This window comes from Rhinatrema bivittatum, chromosome 5 (assembly GCF_901001135.1).
Source record: "Rhinatrema bivittatum chromosome 5, aRhiBiv1.1, whole genome shotgun sequence".
NCBI classification, from domain to species: Eukaryota; Metazoa; Chordata; class Amphibia; order Gymnophiona; family Rhinatrematidae; genus Rhinatrema; species Rhinatrema bivittatum.
Window position 1 is genome coordinate 9,257,791 of NC_042619.1, and position 19,453 is coordinate 9,277,243.

A 19,453-nucleotide genomic window follows, 5' to 3' on the forward strand; every position below is an offset into this window, starting at 1 on the left:
TGGAGTGCTGCTGCGTGACGTAGGAGAAAAACAAGAATTGACACTCTTGATGAGATCCAAACTATGTTGCTATATTTATTTATTTATTAAATATAAAACTTGATACACATAATAATCTTTGAGAGGGGAATTACTGATGATGATAAATTTAACAGTTATCTTCTGAACCAATTGATAACACTTTGGTAGGTGACAAACTAAAACTCAGTGCGTCATCACCATGCAACTTAATCTCCAAGCCACTTGACGGTCTTCATCTCTCTGCTGAGCTATCGGCCACCCTTTTTATATAATCAAAGCCGAACAGTTCTCACACTTCTCATAACGTTTGGAGCCATCCGGTACTGGAGGTCGAAATTCCAGTACTGAGACCCTTCCTCCCACAGATCTGCTTTGCATCTCACGCCTGCCCTGCAACCTCCCCTGCTATTGCAGTCTTTGATTCCTGTAAAGGTAACATAGTATGAACTCTTGTTTTTTACAGCAGAAGAAACATTCATCTTTGTTACAAATTCTGAGGTAATTCTCTTACAGTCTGTGGACAATTGTCCATGAAGGACTCACAAAACTCATTTTAAATGCAGGCTAAACCTGGAATTGATCCCAGTTTCCAAGTTCCATCTCACCAACATGTCTCAAGACTCTCCCAAAACTGACTCTGATTGCTCTGCTGGATTTTCTTGTTTCTTCTAAAATCACTTTCCAGCATTTACTGACCAGGCTAGTGATACAGGGCCATTGGCCAGAGGGATTCCTCTTCTAAAATGGAACATCCTGAGCACTCTCTCTCGAATTTGTTTGGTCTTAACCCCATATATGATCGGATTTAGCAAAGGCGGCACCAGTAGGTAAGAATTAGCCAGAAAAATGTGGACATGTGCTGGAATATTATGGCCGAAGCGGTGTGTGAAGAAAGAGAAAAACGCAGGGATGTAAAATATGAGTATGATACAGATGTGGGAGGCACAAGTGCTGAATGCCTTGATGCGGGCATCCGAAGAAGGAAGACGTAGGACAGCTTGAAGAATCAGGACGTAGGACACAACAATAAACACGAAGTCTAAACCCATCGCCAAAAGTGCTACAGTCAGGCTGTAGACTATATTGACTGTTATATCTGCGCAGGCCAACCGGGCAACACCCATGTGCTCACAATACGTATGAGGGATTATGTTGGCCCTGCAGTATGGCAACCTCTTCAGAAGATAGATGAAGGGACTCACAATACAGAAACTTCTCATCACTCCTGCCAGCCCTATCTTTGCTATCACTGGATTTGTCAATACCGATGCATACAGCAGTGGATAGCAAATGGCGATGTAGCGGTCAAAGGCCATGGCCAGTAATAGTGCTGACTCAAAAGAAAAGACAGAGTGGACAAAGAACATTTGAGTCAGACAGCCATCAAAAGAAATTTCCCTGGCATTAAACCAAAATATACTTAGCATTTTGGGCAAGGTAGAGGAGCAGAGAATCAGGTCAGTGACTGCCAGCATAGCCAGGAATAAGTACATGGGGGCATGGAGGCTTTTATTGGTTATTATAATACGGAGCAAAACCAGGTTTCCTGTGAGCGCCACCAGGTACATGATGCAGAAGGGAATGGAAATCCAGGGATGCAGCGCTTCCAGGCCAGGAATCCCAATCAGGATGAATGCCGAGGGCTGGAAATTGGTGTCGTTGGAAAGCCACATGATCTGCTGAGGATGCCCCTTATGTCAACGTTGTTTTCACTTCCTAGAAACCAAGAGAAATTCTAGAGTCAGAGCTCATAGCACAAAGTGGGTATGAGGTCAAGCCATGCTATTTTCCAGACCTCAGCTTCAAGAACCAATCAGTATGAATGACAAATGATGGCATATAGAGAGAACAATTGGACTAGCCACTTTGGGGTGCATTCAAATGGAAATAATAATAAATAAATAGACTGATTTCCTTTACTTAGTTTGCCTCCATCACCTTTTATGAACATTTCTAAATTGAGAAGAGTTTAGATTATTGTAAAGGAAACTGTGGTTTCCAAGCAGATCTGTTAAATACATCTTCTTTTGCTCCCTTTCCAACTATGGATTTGTAAAGAATAATTGCATGGAAATTAATCGGACCTTGTAATGTTTGCTGGTCGCGGGGTCATCCTGCGACTGACAGCATACAGACTGCTTCCAAAGTGGCAAGAATGCTGCCATGATGCCACCCACATTCCCGCTCCCTAGTCGTCCTTGGCAGCCATCACCCCAAGATGCAGACTTCCTCCGAAGAGGTGAGGACATTGCCATGACGCCACCAGCACTCCTGCTTCCTGACCTTCCCTAGGTGCATGCGTGTATGGCAAGGCGCCCTTAGCAGTCCCCATGGCAGAAAACAGGCTGGCTGGCGCACTCTGAAGATATCAGGTGGCTGGGTATAAAGGCCCCTGCTGCGATCTCTTCCTTGCCTCAGCAACAGGTCTTCCTGCTTGATTGCAGTATGTGTGGTTCCTGATCCTTGCTTCATCCAGCCTGCCTTGCCTCTTCCAGTCTGCCTTGTCTCCTCCAGATTACTTACCTTGTTCAGCCCATCCTGCCTTGTTCGGTTCCTCCAGGCTATCCTGTCTCCAGCCTGACTCCAGTACTGACCTCTACTATAGACCCAGACCACTCTCCTACCTGCCGCCTGCCCCTGACCTTAGCTACAAACTTTGCCTACATCTTTTCACCCATCTCAACCTCTGCTTCACTACTGGTAATTGTCTGACAGCTACTTGTCCTGATCTTGGCCCTGCCTCAGACTCTCTTATCCCATACACTCTGTGGATACCCTCGCCTAAATCCTACCGGCTCCTGAAATCCAAAGGCTCAACCCTTACAGGGGATCGCTAAATCCCCCCCCAGCCAAATCCACAATCCATTCAGCCACCAAAGAACGAGCCTTCTCAACAGCAGCGCCAACCATTTTGAACGCTATGCCCCCTGACCTCAGACAAGAACCCTGTCTACAGATGTTCAGAAAGAAACTCAAGACTTGGCTCTTTCAACAAGCCTTCCCTTAATCCAGGACCTCTTCAACCACAGTCACACCCCAAGGCCCCCTATTCAAGGCACTCCACTACCGTTATTATAATTGATCTTTTGTTTAGTTCCGAGTTACCTCTGCCACTGGCTCCTCCTCCTCCCAGTTTGAGTACCCCTGTTTTATTGTAACTTTCGCTATCCCTGTGTTTATGTTTATGTTAACGTTATTTCCTCTTTGTTCTTTGTAAACCGATTCGATATGATCTGTATCATGAATGTCGGTATAAAAAAAAAAAAAGCTCTAAATAAATAAATAAACCCATGGGGAACTGGGCTGGTATAGTTGAAGCTTCGGTCTTGTCCTAGCACGGGGTGTCTTCACCAGCTATTGGAGTGGGCAGAGTAGGTTTTGCCTAGTAGGCTGTATCAACTATGCCACAGCTCAAGAGTCCACCCTTCTTACAGGCCTTTCCCAATTAAAAATCACAAGGAGGCAAAGTAACTCAGAAAATAGCAGTAAAAAGAGACAAAACCCAACAAAATAACAATTTCATTTAAACAGTAAAAGACATCACAAATATATAACAAAATAGCACAACAGGACAAGCACCAGCCAAATGTTTTCAAATGAAAAAGGAGAAATATAACATAAGAGAAGGATCCTTATCTTAGCTGGGTTTGAATAAAGTCGAATATTAATCTGTTTGATTCTCCCGCTGACAGAATTACAGACTGAGAAGAAAGCAGGTGTCCTTTGTATACCGTGCATTACTGAGCAAAGTAGAAGGCATTTCTCCTTTACAAACTAGAAGGCCATTGTCCTTAAGTGTGCTAAATTTCACCAAGCCCACGTGGGTCCATAAACTGGGCTCAGGCACACGATTTTCCCTTTTTGCACACAAACCAAAGTTTGCAAAATGTTATAGCTTAGCACGTAATAAATGTGCACGCTCAAGGTTACTCTTGCAAAATTATATGCAGAATCAAAGCTAATGTGGATGAACCTTACAAGAACACAGGTGTGCTAGTCGTGGCCTGCGTCAGGATCTGAGGCTTCAGTGATGAGCGTATCCTACAAAATACAAGAAATGAACTTTAAATGAAGGAGTGGATCACAAACGAGGTAAACCAGGGATCAAATCCCATTGCTGCTCCTTGTGAGCATGGGCAAATCACTTTACCCTACAGTGCCTTGGGTACAAACGTTAGGGGTGTTTATCACGCAATATGGGGGTAATTTTCAAAAGGATTTATGCACTTAAAACGGTTTTACATGTGTAAATGCACTTTAAGCATGTGAATGGGCTTTTGAAATTTACCACAATATTGTGTTAGATTTAGATGTGTAATTCCTTTGAAAATTACCTCCCCTATGTTTATAGCAGCGACATTGACAATCTCTTGTGATATTTTATCCCCAAAACTGCCCCATATTGAAATGAGCTGCTTTGCATGCATAAAATTTGCAAATGCTTGCAAAGCAGCTCATCCATAACTAATTTAATGTAAATGAAATAACTCAAGCTGCATTATTTCCAACAGTTAGCTACAGCTCAGAAGTTGTAGCTAACTTTCTGGGGAGCATCGGGATGCTAACGCACATCCCGATGCTCCTGTGCTAAAATTTAAAGGGCCACCTCAGCCAGAAAATTGCCCCCCAATGTTAAAAACTCCCTGGGGGATCTTGAGAGTCTCCCGCCAACACCCCCCACTGCCTCTAGAGGTGGTCCAAAGTAAAAAATGTTTACCAAAAAATATTTACAAGTCACCTCCTGCCCCAGTCTCTACCCAGTTCAAAATACCGGCCCGACCCCAAATAGCTGCTATGTCAATGATCCATTAGGCAATGAAGATGTGATGGGCAATGTGATGAGCACGTCGTGTCCAGATGGGCATCGTTGCAGAGGAATTCAAATTTACCTTGACAATTTTATAAAGTTAGTAAGATAAAGGATTTCAATAAAGGCCTGCCAGTATAAGAAGACCAGGATGCGTGAGCTAACTTACAAAGATGGATTTGTGCTTTATATACATGTGTGCTACTCAACGTTTGATCTTCTTTTTTCTGATGTGTCTACCCTTAGGCAGGACATTTTGGGGTGCCATATTAGATCTGAAATAGCGGACTCTGAAACAGTGTCTTCCTAGTGACTCCAACCTCAGGGTAGGTGTCATCTGTCAGTCCTCTGTGCCATTTTGTTTTGCATGACACAGCTTCCTGTGTCATGCAAAACTGTGTCATGCAAAACTGTGTCATGCAACTGGGTTTTCAGGATATCCATAATGAATATGCATGAGAACGATTTGCACACATTGGACACCCAGGGCGTGTAAACCTATCTCATGCATATTCATTGTGGCACTCCTGAAAACCCGACTTGTTAGGTGTGCCTCCAGGAGAGGTTTGGGAAACACTGTCCTAGTACATGTAGTATGCCTGTAACAGAATGTGCCTCCAGAAGAGAGATCACGTCCTCAGAGAGAAGGGAGCATGCACACGCCCGTAGCTTCCTCTCCGGGTGGCCGTTGTTTCTGCATGCCCCTATCTTCCCCCACCACGTGCACTTTACAGATTCAGGCTATGGAATCCTAGGCGTGTTTGAGTGGAGAATTCATTGCCATCATTATTCGTTTCAGAAGGAATTGTTTCTAGTTCATGTGCTGTGCTGCTGTTAAAGCAGTGAGGATAAGGACAAGCTTGTAAAAGGGGCAAGGCATTTTTCCACATTTTATGACTTCTACATAAGCATGAGCCTTTCCTACTTCCTGCAGGCCATCCTCGGTAACGTTTGTTTACTTTAAAATTCTTATTTTATAGTAGCTCATAAGCTAGTCCTCTAAGAGTTATTGCAGCTCGCAAAGGATCCCAGAGGGCCAGTGGGACTGTGAAAACTCTGCAGTATTGAAACCAGAGAATGTTCTCCATCAATTATTGCACAGAAGCGTCTGTGGTTCCCTTCTTCAGGGGCCTGGGAAGGCAGGCTCTTATGCTATCAAGAATATTCTTGGTAACCATGATATTTGTTATAGAGATACCCAGACGTAACCATAAATATACACAGCACTGTACAAAATACATCACATGGTCGCAAAGTCCCTGAGTCCAAGGGCTTGTGATGTAGTTCTGAGAAGAAGGAGGTTTGGTGACTTGTGAAAAGTCACCCAGTGAGTAGTGAGAAGGATTGGAGGGTTATAGGTCTGTATTTTAACACTGCACCACACTCTCAGCATTAAGGATCAGAAGAGACTCACCCAGAACTACAAATACTTAAAAGCAAATCAATATGAATTCTGGAACATTCTAGTTACTGCTTGATAGAAACTTTGGTGAAGATATCAGTCAAAAACTTACCTCATTTCTGTTCTTATCTGAGAAGGCTGAGGGACTGGAATCCAGCACCTTGATCTGTGAGAGTTACAGCATGAAAGGGTTAACATCAGCTCATATTTATCTGACTCTGCATTCCCATGTAGCCCCATCTCCTGGTCTGTGAGAGTCACAGGGTACAAGAGTTATCCAAGAGTTATCCAAGAGTTATACCTCCATCTCCTGGTCTATGAGAGTCACAGCATGAAAGGGTTAACATCAGCTGATATTTATCTGACTGCACCCCTATGTAGCCCCATCTCCTGGTCTGTGACAGTCACAGCATGAAAGGGTTAACCTCAGCTGATATTTATCCGACTCTGCACCCCTATATAACCCCACATCCTGGTCTGTGACAGTCACAGCATGCATGGGTTGATATCTGTGGATATTTATCTGACTGCACCCCTATGTAGCCCCCTATTTCCTGGTCTGTGAGAGTCACAGCATGAAAGGGTTAACATCTGCAGATATTTATGTGACTCTGCACCCCTATGTAGCCCCTATCTCCTGGTCTGTGAGAGTCACAGCATGCATGGGTTGGTATCTGCAGATATTTATCTAATACCCCTGTAGACCTCCATTTCCAGATGTGTGACAGTCAAAGTTTGCAAGGCTTAACATCTGTTGATATTTCTCTGACTTTGCATTCACGCATGCCCCTGTCTCCAGGTCTGTGAGAGTAACAGTGTGCAGGGTTTACAATGAGCAAGAATTTATATTGTACTGGAAACCCCAATAGACGCTGATATGAAGGGGGCTGGCAGACGGATCTTTGCTACCTCATCATCCCCTTTCAGCAACAATAATTAAAGCAGTCAAACAACAAGGGATTATCTAATTAAAGCAGCCAGAATCTCAACTCCGACTGAGTGAATATCTCCTGGACTTTTAGCAATCCGGATCACAGTAGATTCTGATCCAGTTCACCTGGATCAAACCAGAAGTGGCTGTGCCTAAAATTATTTCAGTAAACATCTAAAGAACAGTGCTGGCTCTTCTATCACTGTAAATGATAAAAGCTATTTCTAACCGAGCTTATTTCCCTAATATATTGTGCCTTTCACCTTTGTTCTCAATGCCTACACAATTAATAGAAATATTTTTTTTTTATTTTTTTATCCCATCTAAAACCACAAATTATTTTTGGAGTAGGTAGAAGGTTTCATACATGTGTGTAGGCGTCCCTGCACTGTTAATGCGATATAATCATTAACCTCCTACCACCTCCGTGAGAGATTTTATGCTCTATTTTTTGGAAAATTAAAGTCCCAAAACTTTCACAACATCCATGGTATTATTGGCTGGATGTTACCTTCGATGATGTTTGAACTCGTAACTTGATGATTTTCAAAGCGAATACCTTCCAACCTCCTGTGTGCTGTCTGACTAGAACTCGAACCTCAATCCCGAAACGCTCGTGTTTCAGACGTCGCGTCTTTCTTCAGGGGAACCTCTCCGTAAAATGAAGCTCCGACAGGCAGGATTAATACCTTGCTGCATTTTTATTCAAGTTGCCAATATTGAAAATGATTTTTCCTCTCCATACCGTCCAACGTGACATCAATATTATTTCAGGCCAGACTGCCTCCTTTCCCAGCTCTGGTCCAGAATGAGTCCCTTCCACCCATCCCTGATCTGGTTTTGCCATTGAAAACATCACAGTCTGTTCTGCAGGTTAAAAACCACCAAGTTAAAGCCGACTTTGCAAACAAATTATTCAGGCAAGAAGAAATGGTCTCGCTGCAGGTAGAGTAAAACCAGGAGTGGCTCAGCCACTCCCTCCTGTCACGGAGCCGTGAGTTACCCTCTGCTTGCATAACACGGCTCACAGAAATGTTAGATAAAGATCCTTCTCTCTCTCCGTACTAGAGCCAAAGAAACAGAAAACAATTCCAGGTTACAAGAATCTAATAACTGCGTGCGGCGGCGGCATCTACGCGTGCATGAGGCCGTGCATAGTTTTACCATGGTAAATTATAACATGCGCATATCACTTACGTGAATATTATAACATCCATGTACATTCACCCCACAATATACACGTATGTAGGTCAATGCACTGAACATGCATACTTTACCCTCCTAGTTTAAAAATATATGCACCTATATTTTAGGTGCAAAACAAAAAGTAAGGCTAATGTAAATCGGGATTTACAAATGCAAATTGGGGTATTTTAAAACATATGCACGTGAGTGAAATTACCAGTTTAAAGAATTAGTCCTCCTGTTTGCCCAGTCCTGTTCCAGGTCATCGAGACTCTCCTGGTTCTGCAGCCTGAACTTCAGCCAGTTGTACTACAAAATAAATATGTTTCATACTGCTCACACCAGATAATTAGCAGGTTTAAAACTATGTAAGTTGGAAAATATAAGGGCCTGATTTTCAAAAGCATTCACACAGTTAAAATTGGGTTTTACTCAAGGAAGTGGGCTTTTAAAAATTGCTGCAATATACGCCATTGAATTGTCCATAGGATTTACCTACGTAAGTGCACCTTACGCACATAAATGGTTTTTGAAAATTGCTACAATAGTAGTTACATTTACATGCGTCACTTCTTTAAAAATTCACCTGTTAGAGTGTAACTGTTTTTTTTAAATAGTAACTTATATGTGTAAGAGCTCCTTTCTTATGCTCACTTACTTGTGCACAAAAGTAAAAATAAAGGGGATGGAACAGCTCCCCTATGAGGAAAGGCTGAAGAGGTTAGGGCTGTTCAGCTTGGAGAAGAGACGGCTGAGGGGGGATATGATCGAGGTATTTAAAATCATGAGAGGTCTTGAAAGAGTAGATGTGAAACAGTTATTTACACTTTTGGATAATAGAAGGACAAGGGGGCATTCCATGAAGTTGACAAGTAGCACATTTAAGACTAATCGGAGAAAGTTCTTTTTCACTCAACACACAATAAAGCTCTGGAATTTGTTGCCAGAGGATGTGGTTAGTGCAGTTAGTGTAGCTGGGTTCAAAAAAGGTTTGGATAAATTCTGGAGGAGAAGTTTATTAACAGCTATTAATCAAGTTTACTTAGGGAATAGCCACTGCTATTAATTGCATCAATGGCATGGGATCTTCTTAATGTTTGGGTACTTGCCAGGTTCTTATGGCCTGGATTGGCCACTGTTGGAAACAGGATGCTGGGCTTGATGGACCCTTGGTCTGACCCAGCATGGCAATTTCTTATGTTCTTATGTTTTAATATATGCATATTGATATAAGTGCCCTATTGTAAACCGTTATGATGGTAAATAACTTAATGACGGTATATAAAAACTCTTAAATAAAATAAATAAATAAATTATGGACTTTTATAAAATATGGAATATGCGCGTAGAGGCTATTTCGGTGCATATATGCTCATTTTTACGCATACAACATTTTATAAATTCACCTTTAAGATTTCTGTATTTTTCTGAGAGGAAATCAGTGACACCGTTTGTAATGATTAAAAAGTATTAGAGATGTGAATCGTGTCCTCGATCGTCTTAACGATCGATTTCGGCTGGGAGGGGGAGGGAATCGTATCGTCGCCGTTTGGGTGTTTAGAGTATCGTGAAAATCGTGAACCGGCACACTAAAACCCCCTAAAACCCACCCCCGACCCTTTAAATTAAATCCCCCACCCTCCCGAACCCCCCCCAAATGCCTTAAATTACCTGGGGGTCCAGCGGCGGTCCGGAACGGTCTCCTGCAATTGAATCGTGTTGTCTTCAGCCGGCGCCATTCTGCGCTGCCATTTTGCAAAATGGCGGCGCAAAATGGTGGCGGCCATAGACCAACACGATTCGACTGCAGGAGGTCGTTCCAGACCCCCGCTGGACTTTTGGCTAGTCCCCCCAAGCTGGCCAAAAGTCCCTGGGGGTCCAGCGGGGGTCCGGGAGTGATCTCCTTCCGCGAATCGTTTTCCGTACGGAAAATGGTGCCGGCAGGAGATCGACTGCAGGAGGTCGTTCAGCAGGGGTTCCGCACAGGTTGCACAAATGTGCACCCCCTTGCGTGCGCCGACCCCGGATTTTATAAGATACACGCGGCTACGCGCGTATCTTATAAAATCCAGCATACTTTTGTTTGCGCCTGGTGCACGAACAAAAGTATGCGCGCGCGTAAATTTATAAAATCTACCCCACTGTCTATAGTTTCTCTACAGCTCAGCAACCCTGGAATCGCTGTTCCAGTACCTGAGGGACTTCAGCCCTGCCGGGCACATCAGCTCACTACTGCCACCTCTGGTGGTTCTGCTAACCTGTCTAATAAAAGAACTAGTGTGTGTCTGTTTCCGTATCTAAGCCTAGCCGGTGGTCCCTCTCAGGATATCCTCCTGGGGGCGCTGTCATCTGCCATCGGCCCAGGGACTCACCTATCTACATTCCTCTACAGCTGAGTGTCCTCTCCAAGCACTTCGCTGGTAACAGATGGCTACTCCTTCCATCAGGAGTCTTCAGCAACAGATTCATTAACAGTTTGTTACTACTCCCTCTACAGGAGCTGAGCATATCAGTTTACTAACTTCTCCTTCCTCAGGAGTAGATTATAACAGATTGCTAACTCCGTACGGAGATTCATAACAGATTGCTAACTCCTCCTACCACAGGAGCAGATTCCTAACAGAATGCTAACTCCCTAGCAGGAACCATAACAGCTTGCTAACTCCGCGCCTTCATAGGAGTATAACCATAACAGATTGCTAGCTCCTCCCTCCAGAGGAGCTCACTCATAACAGATTGCTAGCTCCTCCCTCCAAAAGAGCTCGCTCATAATAGATGGTAATACATTTAATTTATTTTGTTTGAGGTACCTTAATTGAAAAGATTTCTGACTGATAAAATAAAATCTTTTTTCTCAGAAGGCCAGCTATATGCACAGGCAACAGGGGGGTTTAATCCGAATATATAAATATTGTTGTTACTCAGGCCATGCATCTGGGGTTTAATCCGAATGTATAAATATTGTTCTTACTCAATCTGTGCATCTGGAGTTTAATCCGAATGTATAAATATTGTTCTTACTCAGGCCGTGCATCTGGGGTTTAATCCGAATGTATAAATATTGTTGTTACTCAGGCCATGCATCTGGGGTTTAATCCGAATGTATAAATATTGTTGTTACTCAGGCCATGCATCTGGGGTTTAATCCGAATGTATAAATATTGTTGTTACTCAGGCCATGCATCTGGGGTTTAATCCGAATGTATAAATATTGTTGTTACTCAGGCCATGCATCTGGGGTTTAATCCGAATGTATAAATATTGTTGTTACTCAGGCCGTGCATCTGGGGTTTAATCCGAATGTATAAATATTGTTGTTACTCAGGCCGTGCATCTGGGGTTTAATCCGAATGTATAAATATTGTTCTTACTCAGGCCGTGCATCTGGGGTTTAATCCGAATGTATAAATATTGTTCTTACTCAGGCCGTGCATCTGGGGTTTAATCCGAATGTATAAATATTGTTCTTACTCAGGCCGTGCATCTGGGGTTTAATCCGAATGTATAAATATTGTTCTTACTCAGGCCGTGCATCTGGGGTTTAATCCGAATGTATAAATATTGTTGTTACTCAGGCCGTGCATCTGGGGTTTAATCTGAATGTATAAATATTGTAGTTACTCAGGCCATGCATCTGGGGTTTAATCCGAATGTATAAATATTGTTCTTACTCAGGCCATGCATCTGGGGTTTAATCTGAATGTATAAATGTTGTAGTTACTCAGGCCATGCATCTGGGGTTTAATCCAAATGTATAAATATTGTTGTTACTCAATCCATGCATCTGGGGTTTAATCTGAATGTATAAATATTGTTGTTACTCAGTCCGTGCATCTGTAGTTTTATTCTGAATGTAGAAATATTGTTTTTACTCAGTCCGTGTGTCTGGGGTTTAATCTGAATGTATAAATATTGTTGCTACTCAGTCCATAACTGCAAATATTACATCAGGCCCTAAACACCAATACACCTCCTATTAGGAAAACAGATTAAAGCCAGGTTGTTGTAAATCCCTACATAGAAACTGCATGCTGGCAGAATACCTAAAGCATCAGTCACACAAGCAGATCACAAATAGACTCTCAACAAATACAGAATAAAGAGATCATAAAATATAAATTGAAATGTGCAGACAAAAATTGAAGTGGAAATCGCAAGAAGCCAAACTCTGTAAGAACTGCAAACACAATCAAGACATTTAAAACATTAAACATACCAATAAAAAGAATGTCAAATCTGCTGATAAATTCAGCCAATTAGTAAAACATATACAAATGTTTAAAATATTACCAAACACTAATAAAATATTTCAAAATAGCAGATACATCACATCCAATAATTAAAACTAACAATGATAAAATAAAAAAATCTCCCACTCTCCATACCTGGGAACTTGAGATTTTCAGTCCTCCTGAGATTGTCGTAGATTGGAGGAGGGTGCACAAACTTTAACCTCTCTCACACACATATATACAGGTACTCTCACACACGCACACACATGTGCGCAGGCACTCTCTCTCACACAGAAACCCACACAGGCACACACACACACACCCCACCACCCTCTCATACACAGACACCCACCCTCACCCACACCCCCATACCCACCCACTCACACATACACACACCCTTACCCACCACCCTCTCATATACACACACACACAGGCTTTCTCCCCCTCCAACACACACACACATAAGCAGTCCCCATCTACCCAGACAGGCAGTCACCTACCCACACACACATTCAGGCACTCACCCACACACACCCCTGCCCGAGCCGCTCAGTGGCAACAGAGTGGCACTTCCCTTTCAAAATTTCGCCCAGGCTTATGAACCCAATAGGAAGCTTGCCATGACCGATGCACTGTGAGAGCTCAGGCTGATACTGCAGGACGTCTGCATTGCCTCCTTCTTGAGATCCCTCGAGGACTTGTTGGAATCAGATTAAGAAAAAAGGAGCGCGGCATTTCCTGCACTTCAGCAACCTGTAGGAAAAGAGATCACCTCGATAGACAACCCCCCAGCAGCAGCAGGCGATGACTTCAGGATAAACGCAACTCCTCCTGCCCAGCGTTAGGGACGATCACACATCTCTAAGCCCAGGCCGCAGGAGTCGTGTTCATCCCGACATCATCTTCTGCAGCCGCAGGGCCAGTCTTGACCCGCAGCAGCAGGAGAGGATGTCGGGATCAGTGTAACTCCTGCTGTCCATGGCTAGGGATCGACAGGGGTTCGGTTTATCCCTGCCCGATCCGATGTCTGACTCTGGGGGCAGGGTGAGGCGGCAGCTGCGGTAGAGGGGTTTTGGAGGGGCACGTTTTGCCGCTTCAAAATTCTGTCGCCCAAAGCCACCACCTCACCCTGCTTCATGATAGAACCGTCCCTGCCAATTGATATCAATAGTAAAGAAAGGTTACAAGTCTTTCACTGCAGCCCAACTTTGTGTGTACGTACAAGGAACAAATCCTTTCCCGGGATAGTTGGTAGTAGCCTGTAGTCATGCGCAAGGTGCGGCAGCTCGCTATTGGAGCATGTTATGGAAAGAATGCTCCTGAAGTAGCTTTGTTTTCGATATGTTGCCTTTGAGATAAGATGCTCTGCAGCATGTGACTTCTTTTACAGATGTTTAACCTTAATTCCTGCTTGTGTCTGTTAGTACCGGTACCATGTGCAGAGCTTGTCTTGGTTAGTGCATGACCGAGCCAGAAATGGGTTGATTGTTTTCCTATAATGTATTATTGCTGTCATTATGTGATGTAGTGGAGTTAATTCTTGCATAGTGTATTATGTATAGATTTGTGACTGTGTCCCAAAATGTGGCTTTTTGGGGGAGAATGTAGATCCCCCACTGGGACCTCTACTAGAGACTATGGCTTAGTGGTTAGGATAGATGACTGGATTATCTTGCCATTGGAGGTTGCTGCAATGGTAGCTTCCTGTCTGCATATTAAGAACATAAGAACATGCCATACTGGGTCAGACCAAGGGTCCATCAAGCCCAGCATCCTGTTTCCAACAGTGGCCAATCCAGGCCATAAGAACCTGGCAATTACCCAAAAACTAAGTCTATTCCATGTAACCATTGCTAATGGCAGTGGCTATTCTCTAAGTGAACTTAATAGCAGGTAATGGACTTCTCCTCCAAGAACTTATCCAATCCTTTTTTAAACACAGCTATACTAACTGCACTAACCACATCCTCAGGCAACAAATTCCAGAGTTTAATTGTGCGTTGAGTAAAAAAGAACTTTCTCCAATTAGTTTTAAATGTGCCCCATGCTAACTTCATGGAGTGTCCCCTAGTCTTTCTACTATCCGAAAGAGTAAATAACAGATTCACATCTACCCGTTCTAGACCTCTCATGATTTTAAACACCACTATCAGATCCCCCCTCAGCCGTCTCTTCTCCAAGCTGAAAAGTCCTAACCTCTTTAGTCTTTCCTCATAGGGGAGCTGTTCCATTCCCCTTATCATTTTGGTAGCCCTTCTCTGTACCTTCTCCATCGCAATTATATCTTTTTTGAGATGCGGCGACCAGAATTGTACACAGTATTCAAGGTGCGGTCTCACCATGGAGGGATATAGAGGCATTATGACATTTTCCGTTTTATTCAACATTCCCTTCCTAATAATTCCTACCATTCTGTTTGCTTTTTTGACTGCTGCAGCACACTGATAAGAAATGCAAATAAATAAAAAAAAAATAAATTATCCACTATGATGCCTAGATCTTTTTCCTGGGTGGTAGCTCCTAATATGGAACCTAACATTGTGTAACTATAGCATGGGTTATTTTTCCCTATATGCAACACTTTGCACTTATCCTCATTAAATTTCATCTGCCATTTGGATGCCCAATCTTCCAGTCTCGCAAGGTCCTCCTGTAATGTATCACAATCCGCTTGAGAGCTCATTCCGTGCATTCCCCGCCCTTTCTGATGAAATATTTAATTAAACCGTTTCTGAGACTGAACCACCCTCAAACTGTGACTTATTTCTTGTTCAGCTTTCTTGCACTGAAAAGTGTTTGCTTGTGCTTTATTTATACTTTTGAAGTAGTTCAATGTTTGTTTGGTTATTTTTTTTTTTGATCCTGCAGCTTCCTCTCCTCTTTAAGGCTTCAGCGAGCCTTCGTTTGCAGCTCCACTTTTTACCTCTTTGATAAATCCTCCCACCCAACGTCTGCTCATGGCGGTGACGATCAAGCATCGGGGCTCTTCGTCTGAATGCCGCCGCACCATCTCCCTTCTCTCACCTCTCCTCTGTGCCTCGCGTTTCATGCTGGCGTTTGCTGCGCACCGCATCATTTCGAAGCCTTTCCCTGCACTGCCTGTATTTTTATTGACTTTATATAATGCGCGTGGATTACATTCAGGTACTGTGAGCATTTCCCTATGTCCGGAGGGCTTCCAGTCTTGGTGCCCCATTCAGTAAGGTTTTTTTTTTCCCATAGACACATAATGAACCTGGCCCTTAGTGTGTGCCTGAGGCTGTGAAGGCTGCATCCTTTTGGGGGTGAGCGAGGGTATTCCAGGTGAGGTCTCTCTGTGGGTTGGTGGTGGAGAGGGTCATCATTTTTACCTCTGCCAATGCCTCTCTCTCTGTGCACCCCAGCACACTCCTGGCTCCCCTGTCTACCCTGGCAGATTTCAGAGTCAGAGTCTGAAAAATGTAAACAGGGCCGCTGAACGCCGGGAGTTGCTCGGGGGGTTGCCTGGAGCCTAACCGGGGCCCCAAGCAGCCTAACCGGGGCCCATAAGCAGCCTAACTGGGGCCCCAAGCAGCCTAACCGGGGGCCCACAAGCAGCCTAACCGGGGCCCACAAGCAGCCTAACCGGGGGCCACAAGCAGCCTAACCGGGGCCACAAGCAGCCTAACCGGGGCCCACAAGCAGCCTAACCGGGGCCCACAAGCAGCCTAACCGGGGCCCACAAGCTGCCTAACCGGGGCCACAAGCAGCCTAACCGGGGCCCACAAGCTGCCTAACCGGGGCCCACAAGCAGCCTAACCGGGGCCACAAGCAGCCTAACCGGGGCCCACAAGCAGCCTAACCGGGGCCACAAGCAGCCTAACCGGGGCCCACAAGCAGCCTAACCGGGGCCACAAGCAGCCTAACCGGGGCCACAAGCAGCCTGCCACGCCAGCTTTCTTCCGCTGGACCTCACTCTGCGGTGCCCCCATCTGAAAGCAGGAAAAGAAAGCCGACGTCGCAGGGGTTCGTTCCCCTGAACGCTGAATGAAGTTCTGTGACACACAATAGAGGGGGGTAAAGCTTGTGTTTCTTTTATTGCAAATAGATGTCAAAGCTGCTGCTTTACACAATGAGGACACATCGCATGCTGTGCTGTAAGCAGAACGATCATTCACTACCAACAAAGAGAGACACGGCATGAGCTCCTGGAGAGGCAGGCTAAAATGTAAATAAATGAAGGTGGGGTGAAAATGCATCCTCTCCGAACATTGCCCTCCTCTGCCCGCTTAAAATTTTATGGGGAGGGGAGGGAGAGGGGATTTTTGTGAAGGGAGGAAAATAGCACCCAGGCATAGGATTTCAAAAGCCCAGGCACCATTTTATTCCCATCCCTTGCCGTCCAGAAGAAATAGCAGGTGGAAAGCCTGCAGGTGCTTTCAGTCTGAGCGCTCTGTGCTACTTCATTTTTTGTGTGCAGTTAAAGCAATGCCCGGGCTATTCAAAAAATAAATGGCCAGCTCAGACCTTGCGGGCAATGCCAGAGGGCAGTCTGATGCCCATCACCGCAGATCAGGAACGCAGGATATCCAAGAATGTGCATGAGGGGAGGGCGGAGGAAGCGTGCACTGTCGGGTGTCATGGGAGAGGATGAGGGAACGCTTGCATTGCTGCTGCTCGCTCCTCACCTCAAGTCATTTTCAATCCTCATGCTGAGCTTTCCTTGGTCAGCATTATGGGGACAACAGCATTGAAATTCTGAGAATTATCTTGTTCAGGGCAGTGCACCCAGGGACCAATCTAAAACTCATTGCCTGGAAATCTTTGATCAATGACATCCAATAAGTTCTCCTAATTCTTCATATGGCAGTGGTTTCTGATTTAACTCAGGTTTCTCCTTTGAAGGACATCATCTTGTACTTCTCCACTGCCAGGTTCTAAGGCAACTTCAGTGCCCAGAAATCAAGGCTTTTGGAGAGAAGACTCGGATAACCCTTTGGCGGATCTCTTTAGTTTTCACACCATATATGATGGGATTTAACATAGGTGGGAAGACAACGTAGAGGTTGGCCAACAGAACAGGGATATGGACTGGGAGGGTCTTCTGGCCAAACCTGTGTGCGAGGCAGGAGAAGAAAGCAGGGATGTAAAACAGGAGTATAACACACACGTGGGAGGCGCAGGTGCTGAACGCTTTGAGACGAGCATCAGAAGGGAGACGCAGGACAGCCCGGAGAATCAGGACATAGGACACAACAATGAATATAAAATCAAACCCTGTTGTCAACAGCGCCACAGTCAGGCCGTATATGATGTTGATGGTTATGTCTGTGCAGGCCACTCTTGCCACACCCATGTGCTTGCAGAATGTGTGAGGGATAACATTGGCGCCACAGTACGATAACCTCTTCAGAAGATAGACATAGGGGGTCACAGCACAAAGACTTCTTATGGTCCCTAACACCCCAATATTTCTGATCACTGAATTGGTTAGTATGGTTCCATACTTCAGAGGATTGCAAATGGCAAAATAACGATCAAAAGCCATGGCCAACAAAATGGCCGACTCCAGAACAAAACTAAAGTGAATGAAGAATACCTGGGTTAGACAGCCCCCAAAGGAGACCTCCCTGATATGGAACCAGTATAAGGCCAGTGCCCTGGGCACTGTGCAGGAGCACAGGATGAGGTCGGTGGCCGCCAGCATGGACAGAAAAATGTACATGGGCTCATGGAGGCTGTGCTCCCTTATTATAATAAATATCACAGTGCTGTTTCCGAGAAGGGCGATGAGATACATAACGCAGAGAGGTATAGAAATGGCAGTGTGAGCAGCCTCCAGCCCAGGGATCCCAATTAGCAGGAAGAAGGAAGGGTGCGAGCTGGTGGAGTTGACGGTCAACATGATGGGATATGAGATCTCAGCTCCCGTTCAGGAAAAGCTTTCTGTGCCTGGAAAGAGAGAAAAAATTAGTAATAATTGTGACTGTCCATTCACTGAAAGGCCAAATCTGGAAAGGAATACGACAAGTGAGGTTATCAAATTTGCGGATGATACAAAATAATTCAGAGTAGTTAAATCACAAGCGGACTGTGATATATTACAGGAGGACCTTGCAAGTGTTACGCTTGGGCTCCGGTCAGGAGTCGTGAACACCACCCAGCAGGGTGGCTCCAGGTGGAGAGAGACAGGAATGGCTAGAAACAGTGTCTGGTTCCAGGCTGGGTCAGGGCAGGCAGCAAGTAGCAGTGTCTCGGTTCAGGCTGGGTCAGGGCAGGCGGCAAGTAGCAGTGTCTGGGTTCAGGCTGGGTCAGGGCAGGCGGCAAGTAGCAGTGTCTGGGTCTAGGCTGGGTCAGGGCAGGCGGCAAGTAGCAGTGTCTGGGTTCAGGCTGGGTCAGGGCAAGGCAGGTCAGAAGGCCCGTAGGCCACACATACACACGGAAGGCCCGTAGGCCACACACCGTAGTCAGGGCAAGGCAGGTCAGAAGGCCCGTAGGCCACACACACACACACAGAAGGCCCGTAGGCCACACACCGTAAGCAGAGCAGGCAGGTCAGAAGGCCCGTAGGCCACACATACACACGGAAGGCCCGTAGGCCACACACCGTAGTCAGGGCAAGGCAGGTCAGAAGGCCCGTAGGCCACACACACACACACAGAAGGCCCGTAGGCCACACACCGTAAGCAGAGCAGGCAGGTCAGAAGGCCCGTAGGCCACACACCGTAAGCAGAGCAGGCAGGTCAGAAGGCCCGTAGGCCACACATACACAGAAGGCCCGTAGGCCACACACCGTAAGCAGAGCAGGCAGGTCAGAAGGCCCGTAGGCCAGGTAAGAAAAGCGAGGAAGCAGGCCCGAAGGCCGCGCAAGGCTAGAGCAGGAAGCCCAGGTGAGCTCGATGCCGAAGCACCGAGGC

At 45.2% G+C, this 19,453-nt stretch overlaps 2 protein-coding genes across 2 annotated transcripts; both read right to left on the bottom strand.

Moving 5' to 3' along the window:
• Positions 1 to 695: 695 nt before the first annotated feature.
• On the bottom strand, positions 696 to 1,694 carry LOC115091637 (olfactory receptor 52D1-like). Its single transcript, XM_029601801.1, has one exon. The coding sequence runs from the start codon at positions 1,692 to 1,694 to the stop codon at positions 696 to 698; it is 999 nt and encodes a 332-aa protein (XP_029457661.1).
• A 15,790-nt stretch (positions 1,695 to 17,484) lies between these two features.
• LOC115091638 (olfactory receptor 52Z1-like) lies at positions 17,485 to 18,441 on the bottom strand. The gene has a single exon (XM_029601802.1). It carries the CDS (start codon positions 18,439 to 18,441, stop codon positions 17,485 to 17,487), a length of 957 nt encoding a protein of 318 aa, XP_029457662.1.
• Positions 18,442 to 19,453: the final 1,012 nt, after the last annotated feature.

Bases quoted from the DNA above. Each gene is read 5' to 3' on its own strand.
- LOC115091638 (XM_029601802.1), bottom strand. From the start codon at position 18,441: ATGTTGACCGTCAACTCCACCAGCTCGCACCCTTCCTTCTTCCTGCTA.
- LOC115091637 (XM_029601801.1), bottom strand. From the start codon at position 1,694: ATGTGGCTTTCCAACGACACCAATTTCCAGCCCTCGGCATTCATCCTG.